The sequence below is a fragment of the Motacilla alba genome, chromosome 1A (assembly GCF_015832195.1).
Source record: "Motacilla alba alba isolate MOTALB_02 chromosome 1A, Motacilla_alba_V1.0_pri, whole genome shotgun sequence".
NCBI lineage: Eukaryota > Metazoa > Chordata > Aves > Passeriformes > Motacillidae > Motacilla > Motacilla alba.
The window spans coordinates 45,942,844-45,969,730 of record NC_052031.1 but is presented as its reverse complement, the minus strand read 5'-3'; the positions used below and the strand labels follow the sequence as shown (position 1 = coordinate 45,969,730).

Genomic DNA, 26,887 nt, shown 5'->3' with positions numbered 1-26,887 from the left:
TAAATCTATAATTAAGGAGAAAGAAAATGACCACAAATTTATAACACTAATTGCTGCCTACTTTGTACAAACATATTTTCAAGGAAAATATGTTTGTACAAAGTAGGCAACAATTAGTATTATTACACAAAAATTGAAGGATATGATCTGAACATTTTTCATGGACCTTCTCATGTGACTATATAAAGCAATTAGCTTTTCTACTAAAGCTTTAAATATTGTACTTATTTACACACACTCTTTTTCTGCAACCCTATCAGCCTTGGATTAGACAGATGGAGAAAAAAGAATTACAAAATAAAGCAAAGCACACCTTTCTCTGTATTGATGACATCTCATTCTCTTTGCTATCAGATCCACTAGTTAGAAGGTCAGTTCCGTTATTAAATACCTTGTCAATCTGTTTAAGTTCAAAGAAAAAAAACTTAATTATTTGAAATACTGCAATTTAAGGCTATGTAAATATCAACTAAGTGATTTTAAATTCCATTGTTCTGTGTGTAAGTTACGTATTTTTACTTACCTGATTGCCTGTACCACTAGATCTTGCCTCTTCAGCCCCACTCATTTGGTTGGCTATGTCCAAGGATCTACACAGCGCAGAGTACATTACAACAAGACAACTTTGCAATTACATCCACAACGTTAATTTAACGATGTAAATCATTCTTCTGCATTTAAATAATACCAAAACACTGCACTGAGAGCAACCACTTTTATATAAAGCCTTCAGAAGACTGGCAAATATTCCTTTGAGAAATAGTAAACATCTAGAAATTTCCCATGGTCTTCATTTCTCCCTTTGAGCAAGGTGACCCAGACTTCAGGTATCCCAAATTATTTTGTCTCAGAAATCTCACCTCATATCAGGCTCCATAAAATAGCTCCAAATACTTCAAAATATCACAGCCTTCTAAAAGGCTGCAATGTTTATGTTTCTCTTATATGGTTTATTTCTCAGCAACTACAGGAAAGCAGCTTAGCACATAGCAGGAGCTCTTCTGACAACTGTGCTTATTTGAGACAATTCTCAACTCCTGAATTTAGAATCACCTGATTTTTTTTATTGCTATGGCTACAGTTCTCTAACATTTGCCAAAAACTGACTACTTCTCCAACACAAACATTAATACTTACTTCTGTTGCTCTTGCATGACATGAAGTTGCTCAAGTTTTGTTTTATGCTCTGCTTCCAATCTATTGAGCATATCTCTTATAACACAAATAAAAGAATTGAACTGGAAAAGAAATACATAAGAAGTTTGGATTTTGCAGTGATGGAATTCAGATAGGTGTAACTTATCAGGTAATGCCTCATAAACAAACAATACACAATGAAAGATAAAGTGTAGGCTTTTAAATAACTTAGACTCCACCTTCATTCTTGTGCATTAGATAACAAATTACAAGCAGAGTGCATACTGAAACAGTGAAAAATACACGTCACTAAAAAAAATTTAAATGGGCCAATGCAGACAAAACCTCCACATACGAGTATTACCAGATTCATTTTCAAACAAACCAACCTATTATTTCCTTTCCCAGTATTTCACAGCAACATAGCATTTTGTTTTAATACCTATTATGTTAGTAGCTAACTGCTTTTGCAGGGTATTTGGAAGGTGACAGTATTAATTTTGAAATTTTACACCAGATCAGTTAAATACACTAAAAAATAACAAGCTTCAAACACAGAAAAACTGGGAAGACTTTTGTGTTGCTCATTTTCACAACAGACACAGACATGGAGTAATGTATGAATTTTTTTATGACAACAGTTTAAATTTATTCTCTGGTAATTGTCAAGTAAAAGCATGCAAACAGTCATGTTCCTACCTGATTGAGATTAAGATTGTTCTCAATACTAAGAGGAATCAGATGGGGCAATACTTTTCCTGCAAGCTGTTCTTTGGTAATTCCCAGCTTCTTGTGAGTAAATGTACATTTGTAAATACCTAACAAGAACAACAAAATAGGAGAAATTGTTAAATTTAGTAAACAATGTGAACAAACTCGAAGCACCACACTCATAGGTGTATTGATCATCTGAGCAACCACTGTGTTTGTGTGCAAGCAGGGACAAACGTGACCAAGAGACTCTTAAAGGCTAAGTACTGATCCATGACAAACAGCAAGAGGCTTTGCTACACTTCAGAACAAGAACACGTCCAAAGTCATACTTTGCAGCTATGAAACCTGATATTAGTGTATGTATTGTTCTGGCCAATTATTTGAGAATATGCATTTTTGAATAGATGATGTGCAAGAGATTTGCCACAAACTGACACACTGCCACTTGAGAAATCAAGCTGCATCAACTAAGGATGTGTTCTCTCCTGGCTCACTACAAGTAGCTAGGATTAACTATCATCCTGCTCTCTGATGTTTTTTTTACAAACACTGTTAACTAGAAAGTTTGGACTGTTACCCATAGTATCAGAACTCATGCACAATCTTTATCTGTTTTAAATTTACTGGAAAAAGAATCCTGGCAGGCATGAGAGACCCAGTGTTAAGCCCAAACGTTCTGTAATGCTTCTGACAGGAAGAGTCCTCTGCTTAAATGGTCCGGCTCTGGTAGCAAACACTGAACATACTAGCATAAAAGACACAGCAGCTTTCCTCACTTTCTATGGTACTAAAACAGAGCTGTCACCAAGACAAAGACAGTGAAGGATTATATTATGATTCTGGAAGAAAGGAGAACCTGAGTATATAAAACTCATTTCAGCCCATCATTTCCAAACTAGGATTCACTTACTCACTGTAGTGAGTAGAATTCAGAATCAACACAACTAAAGCAAAAAAACAGAGAGTCCCTTATTCTTAGATAGCAAATAAAACTCAAAGCTGCAAGGTTCAAGGGAAACAGGCAGCTTTAGATCAGTACAGACAAGATGCCTTCTTGCTGCTTTTGAGCAAATAAAAATAGTGCTGCCATCACATATTAGTACAGTGTTTAATGAGGGTTACTGGCACTGCAGCTCTGCTGTTGTGATTGGTCAACCCCACTTTCGTGTCAGGAGCAGAAATAGTCACTGTTTTCCAGACTTGGCCAAGGAGTCACAACTCTTCTTTGGCAGAGGCTCTGGTCATCTGGACTCCTTAAGTCCACTCAATTTGCTAAAATCACACACGCTGTGATAGGCAAGCACTAAATGACAGTAGGAAAGCTCAAGTGGGAGCGAGGTCTCCCCTCCCAGAAGTACCAAACCATTGGGTTTTATCAGTCATTTTGGGAGACCTCACCCAGACTGTGTTCCATTTCTGCCCACAGGCACAACTGTGTGCCTAAATATCCAACAAAATAAGTCTAACAAAACCAGCAGTAAGGAACAGCAGATTTGTACACCATCATTTATAGCATCTGCTATGCAAGAGTGGTAAAAGAAGGCAACAGTAACATCTCCAGCACCTGAAAGATGACAGTTCATATGTTCTACTGAAGAAGACAGCCCCTCTGACTCTATGGAGCACCCAGTCCATCTGAGTGTCACAGTCCAAGAACTGCAGCGAGTACTGAGAACTGCATTGGGCCCTGAAGACTATAAATATATGTACTAGTGCTCAAATGTCATACATAAGGTAACTGAACAGGGACATACTCAAGAACCAGAAAGTCTTTAATAGTAATTTTAGGGAGAAACTATGTAAACATGTTCAATGGTAACACAGAAAGCTCTCAGATTTACAATACCAAAGCACAAAAGAGAAAGTTGGAAGTATTAATTACCTAAAATTCCCATGAGCACCGCAGGTTCCTTTGAAGGAATTTGTTGTAGAAAAGGTAAAATATCATCAAGCACAAACCATTTATCCAAGTACTCCAAAATCTTGCCTAAACACACTAGTGAGTTTACCCGGACCTGTGAAGTATTACAAGAATTAAACAAACTCTTTATTTATAGAAAAAAACCAAAACAAATTTACAAAACTCGTAACAAACTCTTTGAACTGAAAAATTCAAGACAAGTTAAGAAATGTTTTTGTATCATGAAAGAAAAATGCTTGTTTTTATGCTCACAAAATCTTAGCTTTTCTGCATGACAAACATTGTCAATGTGTATTGACAATGGAACTCACTTCAGTAATTTTTACAGTATTACAAACACAGTAAGTTGTTAACAACTCTAAAAATTGTTAGAGCAAAGAAACAATGCTTTTGCACTTTTAAGTAGTTTTAAAAAAATTTCAGTAAGAAATCAGAACACAATGATTGGCTTTTCTTTAAAGACACAACATGGTAAACCCAAAGTAATTAAAGGTTACAACATTTTCTGAACACTAGAGAATGTTACTATGATACTCACAGCAAGAGAAGAAGTTTGCAAACATGCGTTTTTAATTCTTGGAATTAATGAATTTTTCATTGATGGGTAATCTATTAAATTGGCAAACGTGGGAATTATGTTTAGGCAAAGCTCCTAAAAAAAAACCAACACACAAGTTTAAAAAGAAACATGCATATCTATTATAAAATTAGTACTAATATAACTCAATATCTGTTAGTTTGAAGTGTCTTCCTACGCTTTCCTCTTAAGGAAATATTTGAGGAAATATGTTCAACTAAGCTGCCCTTAATCTATCACACTCGCTTAAAAATAGCTATAATAATAAAGCATGTATACAGAATCTTCAAAAATGGATTTTAGAAAAAAGAGCATTCATAAATTCATAATATTAAACAGCAAGAATATCTTGCATTTTCATGAGGCTCCTTTATATAAAACCCAGCTTTTACTACATCAAACTATCAATCTCTTACATAAATCAAGAAAATTTCAAAAAGCACTATGTACCAATATCTAGTATATATTACTATATATAGTATATGTTATATAAGTACTATATAATTATATACATTATTTCAATAATACTGCAGTACAATTATAGACTGAATGATGAAATTTCATGTCAAGATTACCATACATTAGTAACAGAAAAAATGAACACATAATTTCAGACCAATCTCAATAAAACCAGACAGTAATACTACATACATGTTGTAAGTAAACACCTCAGTAACCAAAGTACTGATGCAGAAAGAAACTCATGACAGATACTTAGAAACAAAAACCTTTCTCCCTAATATTACAAAGGCAGAAGTCACATCTGATTATCCAAACCTGCCTTTGAGAAACATTTTGTTTCTTTATCTCCCGCTCCTGAACGTTTTTGGGTAACTGGAAGTTAATTGCAGTTGAATGATTTAAAAAAAATCACCAGAAGAACCTTAGAAAGGTAGAGAAAGCCTAAGGAGAAAAAAAAACCTTGGATATATAAAAAATATCACCAGAATGTAGATTAATATGATTTTACAGCACATCAGGTCTCCTGAGGTAACTGTCAGCACAGATGTTCTCACCAGCAGGAGCTCTCACTGACTGGTACAAGCATGCATGCCTGCATGGTTTCTGCTGCACATGCAGAGAAACATAAATGCATATCCTACTTTCTGCTATGGTGGCTAGTAGGAATCTAAGATAAGAGCATTAGAACAACAGTCAAGTGGTTACCTTCCTGAAAAACAAGGAAACTAAATTTTACTTTAACAGAAACAAATATTCTTTAATAAAGCATTCATCTCTTTAAACATTCAGGCATATTATAAAGTTTTATCTTTTTTTTAAGTAAACAAACACATGAGCACACAAAAACTTGGCATATCAGCTGAAAAGAGGAAAAAAATAACGTTTTAAATAAAGGCTGCAACTACTATACCTGGATCTGAATTGAAGGTGCTTCCAAGGCTCTATAAACCATCGGTAGAACACTGTTCTTTATTTCATCTGGTGGAGTTTTGGTTAGAAGTAAGTCCATTTTTTGCAGGAAGATTAACAATATCTATTCAAAGAGAGACAATTCAGAAGCCAAAAGTTTTAACTGCAAAGGATATATTTACAATTTAAAGTGTGTTGTATCATATCAAAAAAACTTCAGAAGTTTTCTTATAACTCAGTAAATGTGATCACTTACCATGTTGCTTGCCTGAAGGCATGGAAGACAAAAAACACTTTGACATGTTATTGCATTTTAAAAACAGCAAATACAAATCAAACAAAATACGTATGTTCTAGACTGATTCTTCTGAAATCACAAATCATAATGACTCAGTAAGGAGTTCTTGTTTCTACTTACAAGAATTTGTAAATAGTTCTTGTTTCTCTTTATGGTCTTTTGTTAATATACACCCACAGAAAATCTTTATACACACATCGCTGCTACAAAAGCTAAACTTCCAAAAAACTAGAACTCAAATTTTGTTCTCAAAGCACTTGATCACAACTCCACATACACAAGCTGTATTCCATGTGTCTAAAACCAAAATAGGGACATAATCAGAACAATATTATGGCTACTAGATGGACAAAAAAGTGCCTTTTTTCTATTGAACATGGAAATTGTATACCATAAAATTTTAAAAATCTCAAACAAAATATTCACATCACATTAACTTAAAAAAACCCACTACAACAGCACACATGCATAGTGGGATTCACCTTGCTTAAGATTAGCCATCTAAAGGTTAAACACTTTTATAAAATCATTCAGCCAGCTCAGTTTTAAATATAGAGCACTATGTAACTCCTAAGATTCATATCACAACTCGGACAGGTACTAGAAGGGACAATGAGCATCCACTGATAGCAGAAATCCTTTCAGAAAATAGGTTACACTAGATGAATAAATTATGTTTAGAAGTATCACATTTATAACAAAAAGCCAAGTATTTTATAGGAAGACTTACATTTTTGTCTAAAAATACACGGCAATCAGTGCTTGTACGTCAAATAAATAGAATCATTGAATTGTAGAAACAGAAATTTACCAAGACCACATTACAAATTTCCCCTTTTATTTATTCCGCCTTCTCTTTACAGAGAAGAAAAATACATTTTTATTGCAGCTAATGTGTGTTTTCTTATTGGAAATGTGTAATTTCCTAAGTTGCACACACACACACACACAAAATCATTCATTTGTTCCATGAGCACTGATTCTGATGTAATAATGTAATATCCCCATATTTGGGACAATCAGGGTGAAATGGATGAGGCCAGTTTTAAAGCTAGATTTTACGGTTTCCTTCAACACACAATCTTTGTCCTAAACTTGAGTTTTTAAGACTCACATGTTCTCTTAACACTTGTTCTTCTCTAACAACCCTCACCACAATGTGGAATTACAGTTTCTATGTTTAAGCTTCTAGGATCCTATTTGATACTTTTTATCTATTCAGGTAAAAATTTAGAAGGTACAGTCACAGATTCACAGACACCATTTAATAAGATATTAACAGTTAATTAATAATTAATAATGTAATGATAATAATGCTTCATTCGTTAATGCAGAGCCCAGTACTGGTCAGGGAACACTTCTGTGTAGTGAACTAGAAAATATCCTATGCTGTCTACAGAATCCTGTAGATACTAACTAAGGTTTTGTCTGGGAAGCAATGTCAGAGTAAGCTAGGATGCTAACGTACAGCACACATTACTCCACACTAAGCACAAGAATAAGTTTATCTAAATACTCCATTTTCCTATTATGAATTCCCTTACAAAAAGACATTGAGAACACTAGCTGAATTTTTTCATATTGAATTACAGCAGCTTTCCTATGATGCATTCATTTCCTAATTCAAATATCCTACTAAAGTAGGATCATACCAATCTGTAACATCTTGAAAGACTGTTTGGAAGAAACACTGGCATCTTCCCTGAATGCCGTTCTCCAGGAGTCAGAAGCACACAGAAACCAGACATTTCTGCCTTGTACAAAGACAGTCACACCTGGAAATCTATCCTCTGGCATTCTGAACCTCTGTAATTATTTTACAAAATTCCTGATATATTAACTTTGAACATAGGACCTAGATTATTTAAACTTTGCCATACTAAAAAGACCGTAGAAATAACAGTTGAATAAGCCATGCAGTACTTTGCATTAAAAATGCCAGCATCAGAATTTAATAGTGTCTAGATAGTCACAGAAAAACTTTGCAAAGACACATCTTGATGAGCTGACTCCAAGTTTGTATTTTGCTTCCTTCATCTCTCAAGATACAAACCAGCTTTTGTGTCCATTATGCTCCAGATGTAACTTTGCTACAAACTATTTGCAGCAAGGACTGTGTCACAAATCTAATGCTAAAGGCGACAGAACACAGAGTTACCTTTTAGGATGACACAGCACAAATGAGATGTTCACTGGCTTTTGGTTAGTTAAACATTGACTTTTTTTCCAGACAAAAAAAAAACTAACATAAAGCTTCAGTGTACAAACAGCATAAAGTAGTTCAAATTTCCTGAGGTATTCTCAGACAGCTGTCCCCTTCCCTGCCTTCACAGTGTAATGACACTTCTCTGGTCCAGTTTTCTGAAACTCAGAAATCAAAGGTCTGCTATGTTTACCTTGCCCTTTCAGTGCTCTGCAGAAAACAATGGTACACAGGAGTGAACTAGAAGGAATGCATGCCTGTCTCTCATCTGTGGGGGCACAATGCCCTACTTTGTGACAGATTTCTCAGGAATCATCATGGTGATGACAAAAGGGTGCAAATTTTTGCTCCTTTACAGTAACGACTATGTCTTAATACTTTTATACATTTAAACAGCAGGGAAAACAGCATATTTTACTTACACATTACATCTGTCAAATAAAAATGAAATTTCACCAATTTTTGCACAGTCCTCAAACAAATGCTACTCTTAATATGAATAAAAAGCACTTCTTAGAGAGAGTCAAAGCTACAATTTTTCCACCCCATGATCCCAATGTCAGCGAACTGCATACAAGAAAAAACGCAACTCAAAAAACCCCAGGTTCATCTATTGGTAGAATATATGCAAACGTTGTACTGTACAACCCTGCTCAGATTGCCCAGATATGTGTTAAAATGCTTACAAATATATCTCCTACAATTAACCAAAACCAAGTGGTAAATGAAACCTTTTTTGCAAATCTCATCTATAAATGCAATATACCCTCAGAACCCATCTAAACAAGCAGAGGTAGAGGCTTTGAGAATTTCCTGGAAAAACCTCTTTTGAATGAATCAAGACTGACTGCCTGGACAACTACAGAACAGACTGGGCAATGTGTGTGAAGCTGGAAAAGGGAAATAGAACAATTGGTTGTTTTTTCAGGGAAAACAAAACCAAATATAAAAATTGTAATATGAATAATATTAACCATAATACCTGGATTGGTTCTTGCTGCTTAAAAACAGGACCAAGATCAGGTAGAATGAGCTTGATATATTCTTCTTTGGTGCACTCCTCAGCAATTAAGAGAACATTAGGCAAGACAAAGGGTACCATATCTGGATTCACAAATTCAGAAGTCAAGCAAGGTAAAATTCGCTGAATTATAACACGCTAAAAGAAAAAAAAAAACAAGTATGAATCATGTACTGCACTGCAGTAAGTTACCATTGTGCCAGTTCAGCAGCTTTTGTATTACCCTGATATTTACAAAAAAGTAGACAGATAATTTTCAGTTTTGACCTCTTATTTGCACAGTACACTAGTTAATTTACACTGTGCTACTCTGCTTAATTTTCTCTGTTTGCACTCAAAACTAACAACTGTGAAGATCAACAAAATGCAATTAACTGTACAGAAAATAGGACTTTGAGCCACACGAGTTATGAAAACCATGCTTCATATGCTTTCTTTAAAAATACCCTAACAAGACCCTTAAAAATACCCTATAAACCCTTCAAATTAGTAATTTTTTTGTTTCTGAACCCCATCATTCACTGAACAAACACATAATCCTACTATAGCTCCCTGCAAAACTTCAGACACATTCCCTAACTAGGATTCTGTTGATGAAACAGATACTAAAACTGTGGATGTCTACTGCAGCGTTAGACATCCTTAAATGCTTTTGAAGTCAATAACCAGAAATTTATGGTTCAAGGGCACAGTCACTTCCCCCATAAAATATACTTTCAAGACAGAAAAAAAAAATAAAAAGAATGCCCTAAAGATGATTTGATCAATCAGTGGCTGTCTAAAGTTACGTGAAATACACGCCACTTATTTCCATTTCTGACCAAACAAAAAAATTACTAAATTAAAAAGAATAGAGTATTAACTATGGAGTCTTAATGTTGCAGTGTGTAATGCAAAACAGAATTAAAAATACGGAAATGTAATGCACTGCTTGAGAAGTTCAGTTATTCTATTATGTATTAAACGACTACTACTTTTCTATCAAATATGCATTATGGTTTATATAAATTAAGGTATACCACAAAAGGAAAGAGAGCCAGTCTAGACATATTGCTTAACACTACACAGGAGAAATATGTAATGACAGACATTTGCCTTTGAGATTTCTGAGCACTGCCAGCACAAGAAAGCACTTAGTCTACTGAGGGAAGGAAGCTTTGCATCATTCAACATTAAAGTACTGCCTTTGAAAAAACTTGAAGCAATCTTATAGGAAGAAAAGGTGGCAAACTGGCTTCAAAGAGCTATTATGGTGTCTGGAAACACAGAGAAAGCCTTTAAGTGGAGAGAATACAACTCCCTTTCAGACTGGGATGAACTACAACAGGACGCGCAAATAATCGTTCCTCATTTGGCTTATTAGCCATTTCCATTTAAAGTATTATTGATTGCTGAGGAATACTTCCAGAATAAGCATGTTCTAATCTCCCTTTATTTCCTTCTACTCTATTCTGGCAGTCTCACAGCAGTCTATTAAGGTACAATGCTACAGAAAGTTCAGCATTCCAGAGTCAAAATGATAACAGATGTTCATATATTTTCAAATTGCTATTACAAGACATTGGTCAGACATACCTTAGGTAGTTTTGGCAGAACTTTTGGTAGTCCTTTAAAAAACTGTGATTTCTGCAGGTTATCCCTTTGAAATAATGAATCAAAGTACTGAAGTGTCATTGCTCCTACATCATCGAAGAATGGTATCTAAAAATAAGATTAAAGGTTGTGATCTGGAGGGGGACAACACTGACACTGCTACAATAATTCCTAAATACAATCATCTATCTACCCTTTCAATGCATGACAGTAAGCCTTTACATGTCTGCAACTGACAATTAGAAAATTAAAATTTTACATACCAAGCAGTAAATTATTCAGATACAAGTTGATTATTAAGACAAAATTTTTCCTAGCATTTTTCAAAAACTCATGCATGTTATGTGTATCTAAGTTAAAACATTATTTCATATACAGTAAGTGGCTTACAAAGAAAATGTAATGTAAAATGAAAACTTTGAATAAATATTCTTCTAGGAATAATTATGCTATATTATATTACAACACAGGATTACCTACTAGGTCATCCACATCTGGCTCTCACCCCTGGAAACTCCAGAAACCCTGGAAACTGATATCTCTACCCTATGATTCAGTGTGCAGATATGGTAAAAGAGACTCAACATCTTTATAAAACCATACTGCTTAATACAACGCCTCACCGATTTGTTTGTTGTAGTCCTTCAGACAATTGAGCTGATACCTGAGAAATATCTGCCAATTCCCTCACTCCCATCTTTCAGCACTTAGGTGGACAAAACCATCACCTGCTCCCTCTCCCTTCTTCGCCCACTATTCCCTTCAACAGTTAAAACACCGATTCCTATCTCTGCATACCATCTTTTTACACCACAGCAAAATAATAAAATCCTTTAGCAAAACAAAACTATAAGCAGGAATCTGAAAGGCTATCAGATTGGAGAAAATGGGGCACAAGACAAGGGAAGAACAATGCTACTTTCAGACAGGAAAATGGAGCAACAGTTTTGCCAAATTAAAACTGTTATATCCTACTTGCAATTAAATTTTGCTTTGTTAGGGCAAACAATTTCTGAATATACTTTATTATTCTGCATAATTAAGAATACACCAAAAATCATAAGCCAGAAGTTAATCCTTACGTTTATTGCCCTTTATAATTTCCTCACTTTCAAATCCTTCCAATATAATCTTAAAGACTGAATTGTATAAAATCATAGCACTGAAAAGCTTCCAACTGAATGGAAAGGAATAAAAAACAGTGTTGCATTGAATAATTTTTGAATAATTGAGTAATTTTTCTAAATTCTGTCTCAACACCCACATTTTCCCTATAAACAAATGTCAGCATAAGGATAACTTTTGGGATCAACTGATACTAAATTTAAATGGTTAAAAAATATTAAACATTTCTAATAAAATTATTAACAGAAAACATTTCAAAATAGCTCTACAAATCAAACACTAATTTCTCTCTCTCCTATGGCTACTGTATTTTCCATGGACTGACCTTAGTCATTTGATCAGCGTCTGGCCTGACTGCCGGAGCTACGTTTAGGAGTAGCTTTACGTGCTCACGCACCTCCTCGGGTATGTTCTCAAGAGTACTGGAGCTTAAACGGCTCAGCTGTGGAAGTAATTCAAGCATGAACACCATGAAGTCAGAAAATTCTGGATGTAACTATCTCCAATATATGAAAGGCCTGTACTTTGTTCTCTTGATGGTTTCTCTATCCACGCATTTGATATCCCTCTCTTCTTGCTCACAGTCTCCTCTGTTTCCCAAGAGCCTACCTGTTTCAGGTCCCATCTCTGTTTTTTCAACTTCCCACTGTAGTTCAGGTTATCAGAGAACACAAACACAATATTTTAAACAGGTAAATGTCATTATTTGAGGTGTTGTCTACACACAGTGCATAATGTGTGGCAATGAGCACCCAAAGAACTTACAACAAAGGAAACTTGCATATGAACAGACATTATGTCAGCTGATCCAATTAACTGTGACACTGTTATCTGTTAGTACTCACAGTCCAGAAAGAATGTGAAATAGTGATAGCTAAGTGGACACCAAGTGCCATGTCAAGTGATCAAATCACTCTAAACCCAGCCCTCTTCAATGGTCCTACACAGGTAATTCACTGCCAGATGTTTCACATACTGTTCACCAACAGGTAAGCATTATTTCACAAGACCAGCATTCAACAGGTTTACAAAGAAATCAGGTGAAATATGTAATTTTTAGTCTATAAAGTTGGTACACATAACCTCTAAACATATTTTTATTTCTCATATTTTGCTGCGATGTTTTTCCTTGCTATAACAACAGTGTGCAGGGTAAGATACCACTGTCAGGTGGTTTATGTTGGAGCACTGATAGTGTTCGCAATATTTAAATCTATTTTACAGTAGTAACTTTTCAAATATGAAAATCAAGAAACAATAACCATAAAAAGAACAAATACCTGGTCCAGCTGTCTACTAAAGCTTTTATAAATATCTTGCTTGTTGACCTCAAAAATTGGTTTCCCTTTATTAAACACTGCATACATAACAGCTCCCAGAGAGTACATATCACTAGCTGTCTCACAGCTCACAGAGAGAATATATTCTGGTGCCAGATACTCAGGATTTGGAAGACACAAGGATGGCAAGTTTGGATCCCATTCCTTACAAGGGAACTTTGGCTGCAAGAGAAGTATGAGAAGCGAAACAAAGTACATTTATCAAGGATTTTTAAAGACCATTTTCAAAAAGAAACTCAAGCAGCAGCAAAAAATAATTAAGCCACTCAAATTCAATTATGAATCAAACAGCAACACAGTAAGGCAAAACTGTTAATCTCTGTCTGTAGCGTAGAGTGATTTGCTGATGCAGTTTTATCTGAATATTAGAGCTGGGAAGTGTAATGTAAAATCAAAGCACTGCTGTAATGGGGAAACATGAGATATGATGGAATTCATTTTCAAAGGCAGCAACAAGGCACTGAGTAAGTCCAACACACTAAGTTAGGCTTACAAGTCATCCAACATGAAGGCAGCAAAAGTGGCACAGGCTCCAGCCTCTGTTTGAAACCATCACTAGTCTACTGTGACCCCACTGAGCCCACTCAGGCTCTTTTTGTGAGACAATCAAACGCAACACTTGAATCCAGACCTGTGCCATATGTTCTAACTTCTTCACCTACAGAGGTGAATATTATATACTGGAATGCAAAATCATGAAACTGGTTTCACGCAAAGACCTGAATTTGAAGCTGAATGATGATAAATATAAAGATTATTACCTCCTGTTCAGATGGATTTGTTGATTGGATACAAAAATCAAAGCCCATAATTTTCCATGCTCCACTCTTATTCAAGATTATATTTTCAGGAGTAACATTTCCATGGACCATTTTGACACTGCTATGCAAAAATGACAAACCTTCAGAAACCTGTTCATAAAAGATCATTATTTCAGGTTAAATATTTCCCCAAACATCCTATAAGATATTTACAAAATTTCTGATCTTATGGTCACAGTTAAATTCCTAAGTTAACTAAGAAACAATTTTTCATATTTTAGCCTATGCCTTAAAAACTATGCATGAAGGAAATTAAACACAGATGGGTAATCAATGTGAGATTACTAATGTTAATGTTAATTACTTAATGTTAATGCTGTTAACTATCACAGCATAAGTGTGGTGGTGCATTCTCCTCTCCTCTCAGGCCACACCATCTCAGAAGAACAAAAATGCTTTATGAAGCTGGTCAACATATTCACCAAACAAAACCTAGGAGCTAATGGCTCCCCACAGAACATAAAGGAAAGATTCACATATGGAAGAGACAGCTGTAGCATAGACATTTACATGAAAAATAAAGTTTCTATTTTACATGTCAGAACAATCAAAAAGAGAGTAGCAGCTTAGAGCTTCTAGCGTCTATCCTCTTTTACACTTAGAGTGATCAGGGCACTATTATCTCTCACCTCACTATTATTTGATTTACTACAGGCAGACAAAACTTTAGCAGTGTACTGACTTCATTAAAAAAATTATTAATACTAAAAGCAGAAAAAAATTATAAAGACAACCTGTACCATACCTGAAGCAAACCATATTTGGTCTCCACGTCATAAAGTTTGTATTCTTTAATGTCTGATGGCAAAGGAGAAGGTAGGTTGTCCCAGCTGCCAAGAACATTAGCTAAACTTGCACAGACTGGTTCTGTACAAAATGCCAAGCAATCCCTGTATAGGAAATGCATTAAAAAATTTCTTGTTCATAAATGTAATATATCTCTTGACTGCAAATAAAGAACCATACAAACACCACATATATTGCCAAAGCACCTGCTGCTACCAAAAGCCATGTTATACTGCAGGTTTTGAATTATTTTAGTATTATACTAATGAGAAATACATAAATGTCTGAAGTTTAAAAAAATACTAGAATTAGGATATTTTACTCTAACATTCACATAAATTACTAATGATTCACACAATGCTTCATAATTTTTTTAAAAACAATGCTTTCCTTGTCCTGATCCAGGACAAATTGATCAAGTAATTCTTACTACTAATGAAACTCGTAAAATCAGACTTCTACCTATGCCTAAAACCAACACATCCCTGATTGAAGCAGTACTTAATGAGGTCAGACAATGATCAGAAACTAAATTAATATAATATAAGGCAGCACCTCAATATTCTTTTACTTTGACAACTGATAGAGAAGGTCAGCAAACACAAATAACACTTGTTATAAGAACGGCAGTTTGCATGTGAAGTGACTGTTCTCTAAATTATTTTATTGATTTTTTTTTCCTTCATGAAAAATTAATGGTCTTGCTTATGCATTTTTGTGTCAATTATGTTTGAAAAGCACAGAAGAAGCAAACTTCCCTACATAAGGACTGGTTGTAACACTCAAAATTTCAACTTTCAAAACTGATCCTGAAGCCAATATATGTCTCAATTTCACAAACTTCATGCAACACAGACACAGTCATTCTTTACATCCACATTCTTCATACTGCTCTGCACAACAGTGGAGGCCCTGGACAGCCATTGCATTTCACTCAATTGTTTTAAAGGGCTTTTTTTGAGAAAGCACTACATGGATGATAGCACACATACCCACTTTAAGGATCATTAATTCATGAGAACACTAAATACTGCATCAGTATGAACACAGAAAACAGAAACCAAGTAACAAAGATACATTTATTAATATAAAGTTATAGGCAAGAAGAAAGAACCTAACTTTTTGATCACCCCATAGAAACATCAGAAGACACATCTCAGCATGAAACTACCACATATTTTTTCAGTATTTCAATAATTAACAAGCTTGACCTTTGAAGTAAAATAAGGCTGCTGAAACATGCAAACCTCTAACTATCCATCCAGACCTTAGTTTCATCTACTGCCTCTCTAGAAGAAAAACAACTAAAAAATAAAATATATTGAACGCTAAGTGTCAGCCAACCTGACACAACTTTTTTGCTTGGTTTCCTCCCTCCTATTCTGATAATCACATACCTTTCATGTTTCTATTAATACGACTAGGGTTATAAATCTTGTTTCTGTTACAAACACAACTCAAAAGGAGAACATAGGAAGACAAAGTACATTCTTTTCAGTCTGACTTCAGCTTTACCACAGAGCTTATCCATTTAGTTATGGTTAAGGCACAGATGCAAATACAGGGAACAGTTATTCCTTGGTTTTCATGACAAACTCTCTGATTACTGCTGTTTTGAGGGAACAAAAATATGGCTGTTTATTTTTTACTTTAGGAGGTAATTAAAAAAAAGGGTCCAAGCCACAGTATTGGAGGGATGCAGTAAATCCAATTAAATAGCAGAATATTGCAGAAGGTGATGTCTGCCATACAGGGTAGCTGCCCTAACAGTTTCCTGAATAATATAAACATTAAATTCAGAGTAATAAGATAAAAACATTTTAAAAATAAAAAGTGACAGCTAATAATACATATGCTTCCTCCAGAGAAATAATAAAACAAATGCAATGTCTAGTAAATTATAAGGGCCAATTCACACTACTACTATTTCAAAAGGGTAGGAATGATATTATCAGTTAACCCATAATTTGGTTTTTTATCCTTTTCTTCAATAACAAGCTAAATATCAATTAATAATGCTTTCCAGTGCTGTTAATGGAATTCAAGACCATTTGTAAATAAACATACTCATATTAAATATTTAGTATAAATAAGGAGTTACTCATAAAAATGCATGTTATGAGGTTTTACATCATTATATGTATTACGTACATTTATATTAAACATAAACATGTTGGATACCAATACCAATTTGTTGTAGAAACATTCTATTAATAGTGGAAAAACTATCTACACACTAGGGTCAGAAAGGTATGGCCTTTCTTTCCATATCTACTTCTGCCTTCCAGGTGCATCAAGTATCTATTCTGCATTATAAAGGAGGAATATAATGGGTGACAACTGTACATTACTTTGGGGAAATACAAAAGAAGTAAAAAGGAAGAAAAAAAAAGATCAGGTACAGTCTAGCTAGAGGCCCATGAGAGACTTCTTCAAGAATAAGCACTCTGGAAAGACCTGAAATCCTAAAGCAATCTTACAGCATGCTTGCACAAGGTTACACATACACATATTCTACATAAACTTTTATTTTATTTATCTTCTCCAAAAACTGTTACATCCGTTTCTGGCACAGCAAGCAACTGTACAGGTTTTGTGCTTCTCATGTTTCTACCAGCAGCTGAGTGTGCTGGGTATGGAAACAAACGCAGCAGAAGCAAAGTGTGAGGCATTACTACAGACTCACACACAAGAAACTCTGATGTAACTATACTGTTACTTTTACTCAAAAGGCTTAAATGCTTCACCAAAAACACCACCAAAGCTTTCTTAAAGGTATGAATCTTGGTGTTTTCTTCTGAAGGGCAAAGTTCGGCAGAAGAGTCACTGAGTCAACTGGAAAACTGTGATAATTTTAGGAAGAAGCCTGAGGTATACTCTGGGATACACCTGCATACACAATTTGAGATGACCCTAGGCCATTTAGCAAGTAATAGTTTATTTACTGTTGTAGAGTACTGAGAGCTGTCTTCAACTACCTAACTGATTTTCTTTAGGCCATTGTAAGGGACATCCCAGATCATAGGTGCGATGACAGCTTTAAACCCCTGTTAATGTGAAATGTGTTTAGCACTGGAGGAAAGATAGATATGGATATTCAAGTGCAATTTAATCCAATAAACCTGTCTCAAAGCAGGCATTGCAAAGATGAAGAAGCATTCCTACAGTATTCTCAGCTCCTAGAAACCATTTGGAAAAAGTCAACACAGAAAGGAAGAACATTACATAATAAATCTTTATCAGGCTACAATTTAGGATCACAGAATGACTGGGGTTAGAAAGCACTTCTGGCAATCATCTAGTCCAATCCCCTTACTCTTTGGGGAAAAAAACCCTAAAACCTCCATGATCTTCTTTGGTAGTATCAGGATCAGCTTCCTATTTTAACATGAAGCCTCAATTTTCTTTGTTAGATTTTAGTGTGCTGTTATCCCTACAGCTGAACAATAAATCTGTAAGACTAACCAGTTATTGTTCCTAGTGACCAACCTTTCATAAATCAAATAAGCACTAGAAGAACATGCTGAATTTGGTCTCCCTTGATTGGCACTTGAGGGGCTTTTCAACACATATTTAGCTACAACATATAAAATTTATCAAAAATCCCTAATCTCATAGGTACTAAATACATCTCCTACATGGAACAAAATGTATGACTAAGTTTTTGAGAGAAAACTATTTTAAAAGAGTTCTTTGAAAGCAAAATTAATTAAAGCACCAAATTTTCATGGTGTAATGGTCATGTGTAGCCTTAGAGCTGCAACTGGACTAAAATCAAGCAATAGATTATTAATTTGATTTACACCCAAACTGCATTCTATGGTGGGGGGGGGGAGGAATATGGGGTAGAGTGAATACCTTGTCATATGAATAAATACACTAAACTTAAACTTCAATCTCATCAAATGTATGTATTGAATGTTTCAGACAGTTTATATCCACTACCAAAACAATGATTAAAAGTATCTGTTCTCTACTTTACTACAGCTTACCTGGACTCTTCTAATGGATGCTGAACAGTAAGTAGTCTAGGGTGTCGAAGCCTAGTTAGCTGTTGAACACCTCGTTTTAAGGAATCAATAATCTGATCTTTTTCAAATTTTTGGTACTTGTCTATTAGCTTCTTATCAAAGACAAAAACAGCCACTTCCTGAAAATAAGCAACAGAATTCTCTCAGTATATAACACAGCCAAAACCCAAGCCTACATACAATTACATGCAAAACCAAAACCCACAAATGTGGTTTTTGAATCAACAGTACAATCCCAACAATACAACAACCAAACAAAGAAACTGACTTGTTCTTACTTAGTCCCAGTCATGGGAGAGGTTACTGTAAATAAACCCTGAAACAGAGATTTTGAATTAAGGTACTAATGCTCCTTTATTGTATAAACAGGAGTGTGTAAACTGTAATGCCTACTTATACAGTGACAAAGCAGAAGATCCACAGTCAGAAATTAGCTTGGTTTTAAGTAGACAAAAGCATTTATATCTATGAACAGTTAAAATATTCTGAGTATATATATATATATCAAGTGTTGCTTTATTAAACCAGATCCTGTCTTAGTGTTCTGCTCTAAACCAGTACAATCTGACAAAAGAGTCACAGTAGTCTATTAATCTCATCAGACCATTCACATGATAAAACATTAGGAATTTTGTAATGTTTTAAGATGTGTAAAAACAAAAACATTAAGAACAGAGAAATCCTCTCCAACTTCTGCAACTGAAGCAGGAGACAATTAAGAAATTTGTATTAAACTTTGAAATTACAGAGGTCGATGTAAAATAAAAAATTAAGATTACATCACCATCTGGGAAGTCGTTAATGTGAAATTTATCAACTGATGTAAAAAAGGAATTAAAACCTTTCATCATGAAACAGACTTTTACATGCTGCTACAACAGCATTATTAATAATAATAAAGGTTAGAAAGCAGTAGAAAATAATATGAAAATACAGTTTGCAGTCCCAAGAGGAACTTGATGCTCTTTTACTGCACTTTTTATAATCATTACTCTAATTAAAATCTCACAGGAACAGCTTCATTACTAATTAAATAAAACCCTATAAACTTTTAGAAATAGGCTATCCAAAATATGAAATTCAGCCCAATCCACAAAAAATTGGTTTTTAGCTATTTTCATCAAGCCATTAGCATGTGAATACTTGTAACTATCTCAACTAGGTACACTTTTCATGCCTCTATCCATATTGGCTCCCTGCTCCAGCTTTTAGGTGTGATGGATCAAACATTAACAGAAGGCAGAGAAAAGCAATGACAGGGGATGGAAGACGTCCACTGAGCAGTACATGACCAATAACAAAATTTCAAGCAAAGACTGTACTTCTGAAAAAACTTCTGTTTGATGACAAGTGAAAAGAATCAGAAAGTGAGTATTTAAATCAGCTGTGGGTTAATTGATGTTTTTGTGATGGGTCTAAGTAAGTTCTACTGGTGCTTGCTGCAATCCTGCATGGTTTGTTTAAAGTCATAATTCCCTGCACCTGGCAGAAGAGAATACAATTTGTGCTTCAGATCCGTAACGAGCTGACTCAAGGCCATTAGGTCCCTCTTGACTGTCTGTAGCCTTGTTGCTGGGACTTACCTTCTGAATTCTTCTAGCTTTACAACTGAGCTGACAAGTGCTTTGTGACCTTACCCTGTCTATTTACGACTGCACTTTCTAAGCAGAAGGACAAGTGCCATATTGTGCCAAAAAAAAAAAGTGTAAGTGCATAAAGTCTAAGTTAATAAATCTAAGATGAGCTGAAATACATACTGTGAAATTATACACCTATATATAACCAGAGTGACTCATAAATCTTTCAAACAAACACCAGCAGATCAGCTATGAAATAGCACCAGACAAACATATGCACACAGGTAAGTCATTTCCTCACATTCTGTTAGGTTGTTACTAAATCACCTACACAGTACGCAAGAAAAGACAAAGTACATTAAAGAAATAACAACAGATAAACATTCAGAAATCCTAGCAAAGCAGCAAGGCAGGAACCAGGCAGAACTCAGAAAAGAAGAATAAAATTATAGATATCTACTGTCACCAGAGACGAAATATTTGTAACTGTCCACTGACTTAAAATAGGAACAAAAATAATCCTGAAAACAATGATTTCTGATGGGATCTACTGCTGTAACATTAAAACCTCCAAATTTAGTTGTTTTATCTGGCTACAATGACTTAATAGTTTAAGTCTATTAGACTTATAAGACTTTAATTATTGTGTTGTGGTAAAGTGACAACAACAGGGGTAATTCAGCCCTTAGATCCTACTTGTCTGATTACAATGCACACTGCAAAAAAACCTTGTAGCTTCAAGTTAGATACACAAACTTGTAATTCAGAAAATATGTGCAACTTCACAAAAGTGACTGCTAACACCTGGAAAATGACAGCCAGCCCAAAGGACATTCAGAAGGTACATGAGAGAGAAATAAAAAATAATGTTAAGGAACATATATGGCAATACAACACACCATAAGCTGTATTGCTGCACAATTTGTTTTGCAATGGCAAAGTGAATGTTGACATGGTGTTACCTAACTGGTAATATTAATAATGAATAGTAACTGCATGTCAAAAGACCAGCCATCTAAAATTCCATGCAGTACAACTGCTGCTGTATTTTCAATTACTAATGATGGCATACAACTGCACACATGTTAGTCAAGGTTAACAGATATATTGCAGGACCACATGGTGCACCTGAACTAAAACTCTGTAAAATTGTTGGTCAGAACACCCATTGAAAGCTTAAAAAACATGATTGACAGGAACGTAGTTACATATACTCTGTCAACTATGCAGTGAAAGAAACTTGCTACAACTCTCCAGACCTTAAGGATACACCTGCTACAGGCCAAATGTTTACTGGACACATAGATTGTATAAAACCTATCAAAATTACCATGCTTCCAATGTTATCACTTTGTATAGCTGAGTAAGACAAAAAAAGGCCTAATCAACTGCTATGTTGGGTAAATTCAGTAAATAAAAGACACACAGAGCTCTGCACCAGCTAAAAAAAATGCATGAAAACATGGCAAAAGTACCTGATTAAACATTGTTCAGACTCTGTCACATGGAACCAGACCACACATTCTTTGCAGATTATTTATTCTATGTATTATATATATCCATTTGCTACTGTTTATTTGCCTATGATCTAACAGATTGTATAAACATTTTCCAAAGTCATTGCTTTGTATCCATTTCTTTTTGGTACATTTGCAGCAAGCTGTTGCATTGTCTAAGTGACTTCACATTACTTAGCATTACTTTTAACTAAAGACAGTCATTTATTAACACTTCTATTTACACTTTGAAAATTGTATTTCCTCCCCTAATTTGAAAAAAGACTTTTCACATTTCTCCAGTGCAACAAAATAATTTTCTGCAATAATGATTCTTAAACTCTGTTTTTTGCAAACCTTCTTCTGAAGTCACAGTCCCATATTCATTTATACATGTAATTTTAAGTGAGTCAAAAATTTGAGTATTGGTGCTCTAAACCCTAATACTTTAAGGAAACTAAAAGGGAACAATACTGATCTGAAAGCAGCACATGGAAAGCATAACTAACTTCCTTCACAACCTCCTCCTCTAACCCATGCCTTCCTGTTACAGTATCTCATAACTTAACATTTCTAATTGCTCAATTTCTGTATGGTAGCTGAGCAAAAAACTACAGACTTTAACTGCCACTTACCAACTGCTACCAATCAATCTGTCATCTAATGTTTATAAACACAGGTCTTTGGTTGATAACTCACCTGCTTCGTTGATTTTTTAGTTCCATTAAATATCTTCCAAGCAAGACCATTACCTCCACTGGCAATATGTCGCCCGACATCGAATTCCCTGGTGACGGGATTTCCCATGACTGCACTGGTGACATCAGCCGTCACCTTTGTGACGGTGCTCTTCAGCTTGTTCAGCATGGACTCCATGGTTTCAATTTGCACCAATGGCTTATCCTACAAAGACAAGAAAACAAAGGTTTCACAGTCCTCTCAATTCAACCATTTCCTGAAAACTGTAACCAAATGATGCAAAGGATTTATAAACTGTCCCCCGACAGGAAAGACTCACACCCTGCGTATTAGTATCCATCAAATAGAGAAACAAATCTGAAGGAAAAGAGACTCCTTTAATTCCAGTCCTCACAGAACTACTCATTTGTTTGAGGCACAGGTTTGCTTAAGATCCCAGGCCAGCAAAACAATGGATCTGTATTATACAGACAGCAAATAAAAAACAAAAATATTAAAACACGAACTTAAAATTCAGTATTTTGCCCATCAGACTGCTGACATTACCATTTGTATGATCCAAGAATTAATGAACTTAAGTATTAAGTGCAGGGGAATAAAACAAGACTCAATCTTTTTATGCTTTACCAAAATTGTGCAAGGAAGCTTTTTTCACATCACCTTTCAAATTTTAGAGCTAAAAGACTGTGGCAGCTTCCAATTTACTTCATATTCCCCTGTAGTGCAGACTTTCAGAGTTTTCTGTATTTTCTTAATAAATCTGACTTGCCTATTCTTCCAGATACAAGTTCTGAAGCCATTTATGCAGTTGTTTCTCTGATAATGTATACACAAGAAAGAATGAAGGCAGCAAACAAACTGAACAAAAAAAGATATAGACATTCATCTTCCACATCTGTGTGAGCAAAGAAAAACAGAATCCAAGAAGAAATTATCTCCAGGAATCAGTATTATGCAGTATATTCAAAAGCAACACTTGAAGATATTTCTTCAGTCTCTCTTCAAGTAAGATGTAAAGACATCTCTAACCTTTCAGTCAAACTTAACCAAAATAAACCACACTGAGGTTACCTGGACATGCATTCCTTTTCTCCCTGGTACTATAGATTTGATTCCACTACAAGTCAGGACAAATAATCTAATTAGGTTGCAATTGCAAAGACAGACCCGTAATAGAGGACTGTAAATGTAAAAAAGGTAATAAACATACTAAACAAAACTTCCCTGTGTTATGGGACAGTTCTCTCCAGGGCAGTTGTGTGTAACAGTTTTAGCCAAGCCCCAAGCAAACCTTACTGGAGCACTGCATGTGGAACAGCTGTGCTGCTCTATCTTGACTCTTTAGATATGAGAAGCTGTGTCTGAAATCAACAAGACAATCTTAAGAATAACTACAAACTTGTCTAGTTAGTGTTTTGTTGAGAACATACCTTGAAATAAATTATGGAAACACAGAATTCCTTTATTAAGTAATTTTATTTCAGTATTTGAAATTTTATTATTATACTTTATGATTCATGACATGGAAAAACACATGCAAGTCCTAACTGTGCAGCTCTACACCAAACTTCTATGAAGACACTGGCTAATATCCCTGTATGAAGAAACTTTTCATTAACCTAATAAATAGGCACAAACAAGGATCACGGATTATTCTAAAAAGGATCTATTGGCATTTCCAGCTCTCAGCAATTTTATTCAGCAGCTATTCTGTGGGCAAACTCTATCTACTAAAAGACGATAAAATCAATCCTAACAAGTTTAAGATAATCCCAAATCTAATTTACTTGGGTTTAGATCTCGTGCTTTTTCCAATGTTTTGTTCACTCTCAGCCATCAAATCTTCTCCAATACCAATGCAACACCATCTTGTTAGGACTCTCAAACACTTCGCAAAATTAACTGCAGAAATATTATGAAGAAAATGCATGCGGATGCATGTTCAAATTCCTTTGTGTAAATCTGAAAGGAAGCTTTCTCTACAGAGATGATGGGAAAATGGGGTAGTATTCATTAAATCAGAAGTGTCCTCTGCTGTGGGTGACAGACAAACTGCAGTGAGTAGCTTGAAAAAGCCACTAGGTGAGAGTGTCAACAGCATTCCAGTACCTGAAGTGCTAGAATTTAAAATTCAAACCTGGTAGACCCTGTCCAACCTGTTCCCCTCCAGCTTGACAGTAGGCAAACTGTTGTTTAATTTAGCTTCTGTGCAAGCAGTACCAAGAAACTTATTTCTCAATAAGCAGATGGGGTTTAAAGTTTACATCCACCAAACTGTACATTTGTAGAAATCCTCTTATCAACATTTGAATGTAAGCTAAAATGGTATATTTTGCTTTATAAAACAATTGCTATCACCAACTTCAGTAAAAAATCTATATATGTCAACAGGAACAATGTACCTAGAGAATCCATACCCCATCAAAAATATCTGTTTTGGATAGTATTTCTAATACCACAAATCATGATGAGTTAACCACATCTGAAATACACAAGTCTGGTTCTCAAATGTAGGAAAACTTGTTTGTTCAGTTAAGACTGGTCCAGTATTTAAAAAAAAAAAAAAATAATAATCAAGTGGCAAGAAAGTAAGTCACCCACAATGAAATTTGCATTTCAGGTTAAAAGGTAATAAATGAGACAAATGCAAAATGTGAAGTATAACAGTGTCTTGATGCAAAATGTGAAGTATAACAGTGTCTTGACAAGCAACACAGGACATGCAATAAATGTTTAAGAACTCTTCCTGTTTGAATTTCATGAGTAATATTAATGCTACTGATTCTGAGTCCATGAAACCTGGAACTAATCCTAAAAAATTTTGAATGTTCAATATGTTTTTTTCATGAATGCCCCTCACAATCAGTAATGGTTTTCACGCTGATGTACATCAGCAATCATACAGCAGCATGATGAGAACAATCACTTAGCAAGGTAATAAGCAACAACCAACACTGCACTCAGAAAGGAGGCAGAACATTTAAAATGTTGAAATACAGGCTGTTGAAATCCAAAACAAAGACTATCCACCATTTTTCAATTCTCACTCATTAAAAAAAACCTGCATAATGCAAACCCAGAAGTTTAACCTCAAACTAATCCATAGCTTCATCTGATGTATGGCTGTGGGTGCACACTGCACAGCAGTACAACACACACTACCACTATTCTGCGCTATAACAAGCTGGGATCCCCCTTTGGGAACCAAGGCGAGCAGGCTGGTGCACAGCTACTTCATGCTGCCCAACCACATCCTATCCCCCTGCCCCAAGCCAGGATCAATCCACAGAAGTAGATGCTGGAACAACTGAGTCACAGCAAACAAAAGGATAAAACCCCAGCATTTTTAAAGCACAACCAGTCTTTTGCATTTGTTACAAAAAACATCGAGAGGGTCAAATGCAATGAAGCACTGTACAAGGCTGCCCTCGCCGCACGTCACCTTCCTAACTTTCATGCACCATTTCACTACTGAGCTTCAACCGAATTCCTACTAAAACCTCACAGAACGAGATCCATGAACAGGGCTCTGTCTGTCACCGGTGAAACCCAGCCCGGGCGCTGCACAAACCCCGGTCAGCCTCCTGCGGGCCAGTCCTCCCGGGTGAAGTGTTAACTGTTATTTACAGCGAGAGCGGACTCGCACCGCTCCGCGCCGCAGGGCCGGTGCCTGCACTCTGCTCCGCGGGGCAGCCGGGAGCAGCGCGCCGGGGGGCGGGCGGCGGCCGCGGCCACAGGCGGCAGGTGACCCGCGATCCGACGGCTCGGGCAGCTCAGCGGTACCCGCCTGGCCCTGCCCGCGCGGCGATCGAGCCTCCGGGGCGGCCCTTCCCCTCCAGCCCTCAGCGCCGAGCACCCAGGACCCGAGACCACCGCCCCCGCGCAGCCGGCCGGCCCTGCCCGCCCCGCGCAGCGCCACCAGGCCACGGGCAGCCACTGGCGACCCGGGCCGCGGCCTCTCACCTGAGCCCGCGGGAAGCTGCCGGCGCAGCGCCCGGCTGCCCGTCGCCCTGTGGGCCCGGCGGGCCGCCTGTCACGCCGGCTCCGTCTCTGGCTCGGACCCCGTCCTGCCGCGACTACTCCATAGTGACAGCGGCAGCCTCGGCAGCGGGGCGGGGGCGGCCGGAGCTCGGCTTCCGACTTCCGACCCGCAGGGGCGGCGCTGGGCGCGGCCGGG

At 36.2% G+C, this 26,887-nt stretch overlaps 1 protein-coding gene across 4 annotated transcripts in view; it reads right to left on the bottom strand.

The window, feature by feature from the left end:
- The window catches only part of SCYL2 (SCY1 like pseudokinase 2), a 34,357-nt gene extending 7,505 nt beyond the window's left edge, over positions 1 to 26,852 (bottom strand). Inside the window, exons 1-17 of one of the 4 annotated variants that reach the window (XM_038153637.1) lie at positions 26,674 to 26,851; positions 22,711 to 22,914; positions 18,900 to 19,057; positions 14,867 to 15,011; positions 14,062 to 14,211; positions 13,241 to 13,462; positions 12,286 to 12,402; positions 10,818 to 10,943; positions 9,204 to 9,380; positions 5,977 to 5,988; positions 5,722 to 5,844; positions 4,311 to 4,424; positions 3,734 to 3,866; positions 1,837 to 1,955; positions 1,138 to 1,238; positions 524 to 590; positions 314 to 400 (exon numbers count right to left, since the gene is read on the bottom strand). In XM_038153637.1, the coding sequence (XP_038009565.1) occupies positions 314 to 400; positions 524 to 590; positions 1,138 to 1,238; positions 1,837 to 1,955; positions 3,734 to 3,866; positions 4,311 to 4,424; positions 5,722 to 5,844; positions 5,977 to 5,988; positions 9,204 to 9,380; positions 10,818 to 10,943; positions 12,286 to 12,402; positions 13,241 to 13,462; positions 14,062 to 14,211; positions 14,867 to 15,011; positions 18,900 to 19,057; positions 22,711 to 22,887 (2,028 nt within the window). In that variant the 5' untranslated portion in view covers positions 22,888 to 22,914; positions 26,674 to 26,851. Of the gene's footprint in view, positions 1 to 313; positions 401 to 523; positions 591 to 1,137; positions 1,239 to 1,836; positions 1,956 to 3,733; positions 3,867 to 4,310; positions 4,425 to 5,721; positions 5,845 to 5,976; positions 5,989 to 9,203; positions 9,381 to 10,817; positions 10,944 to 12,285; positions 12,403 to 13,240; positions 13,463 to 14,061; positions 14,212 to 14,866; positions 15,012 to 18,899; positions 19,058 to 22,710; positions 22,915 to 26,673 lie in introns of all 4 variants that reach the window. The other 3 variants (XM_038153639.1, XM_038153638.1, XM_038153640.1) reach the window with 3 other exon arrangements.
- Between the last annotated feature and the right edge of the window lie 35 nt (positions 26,853 to 26,887).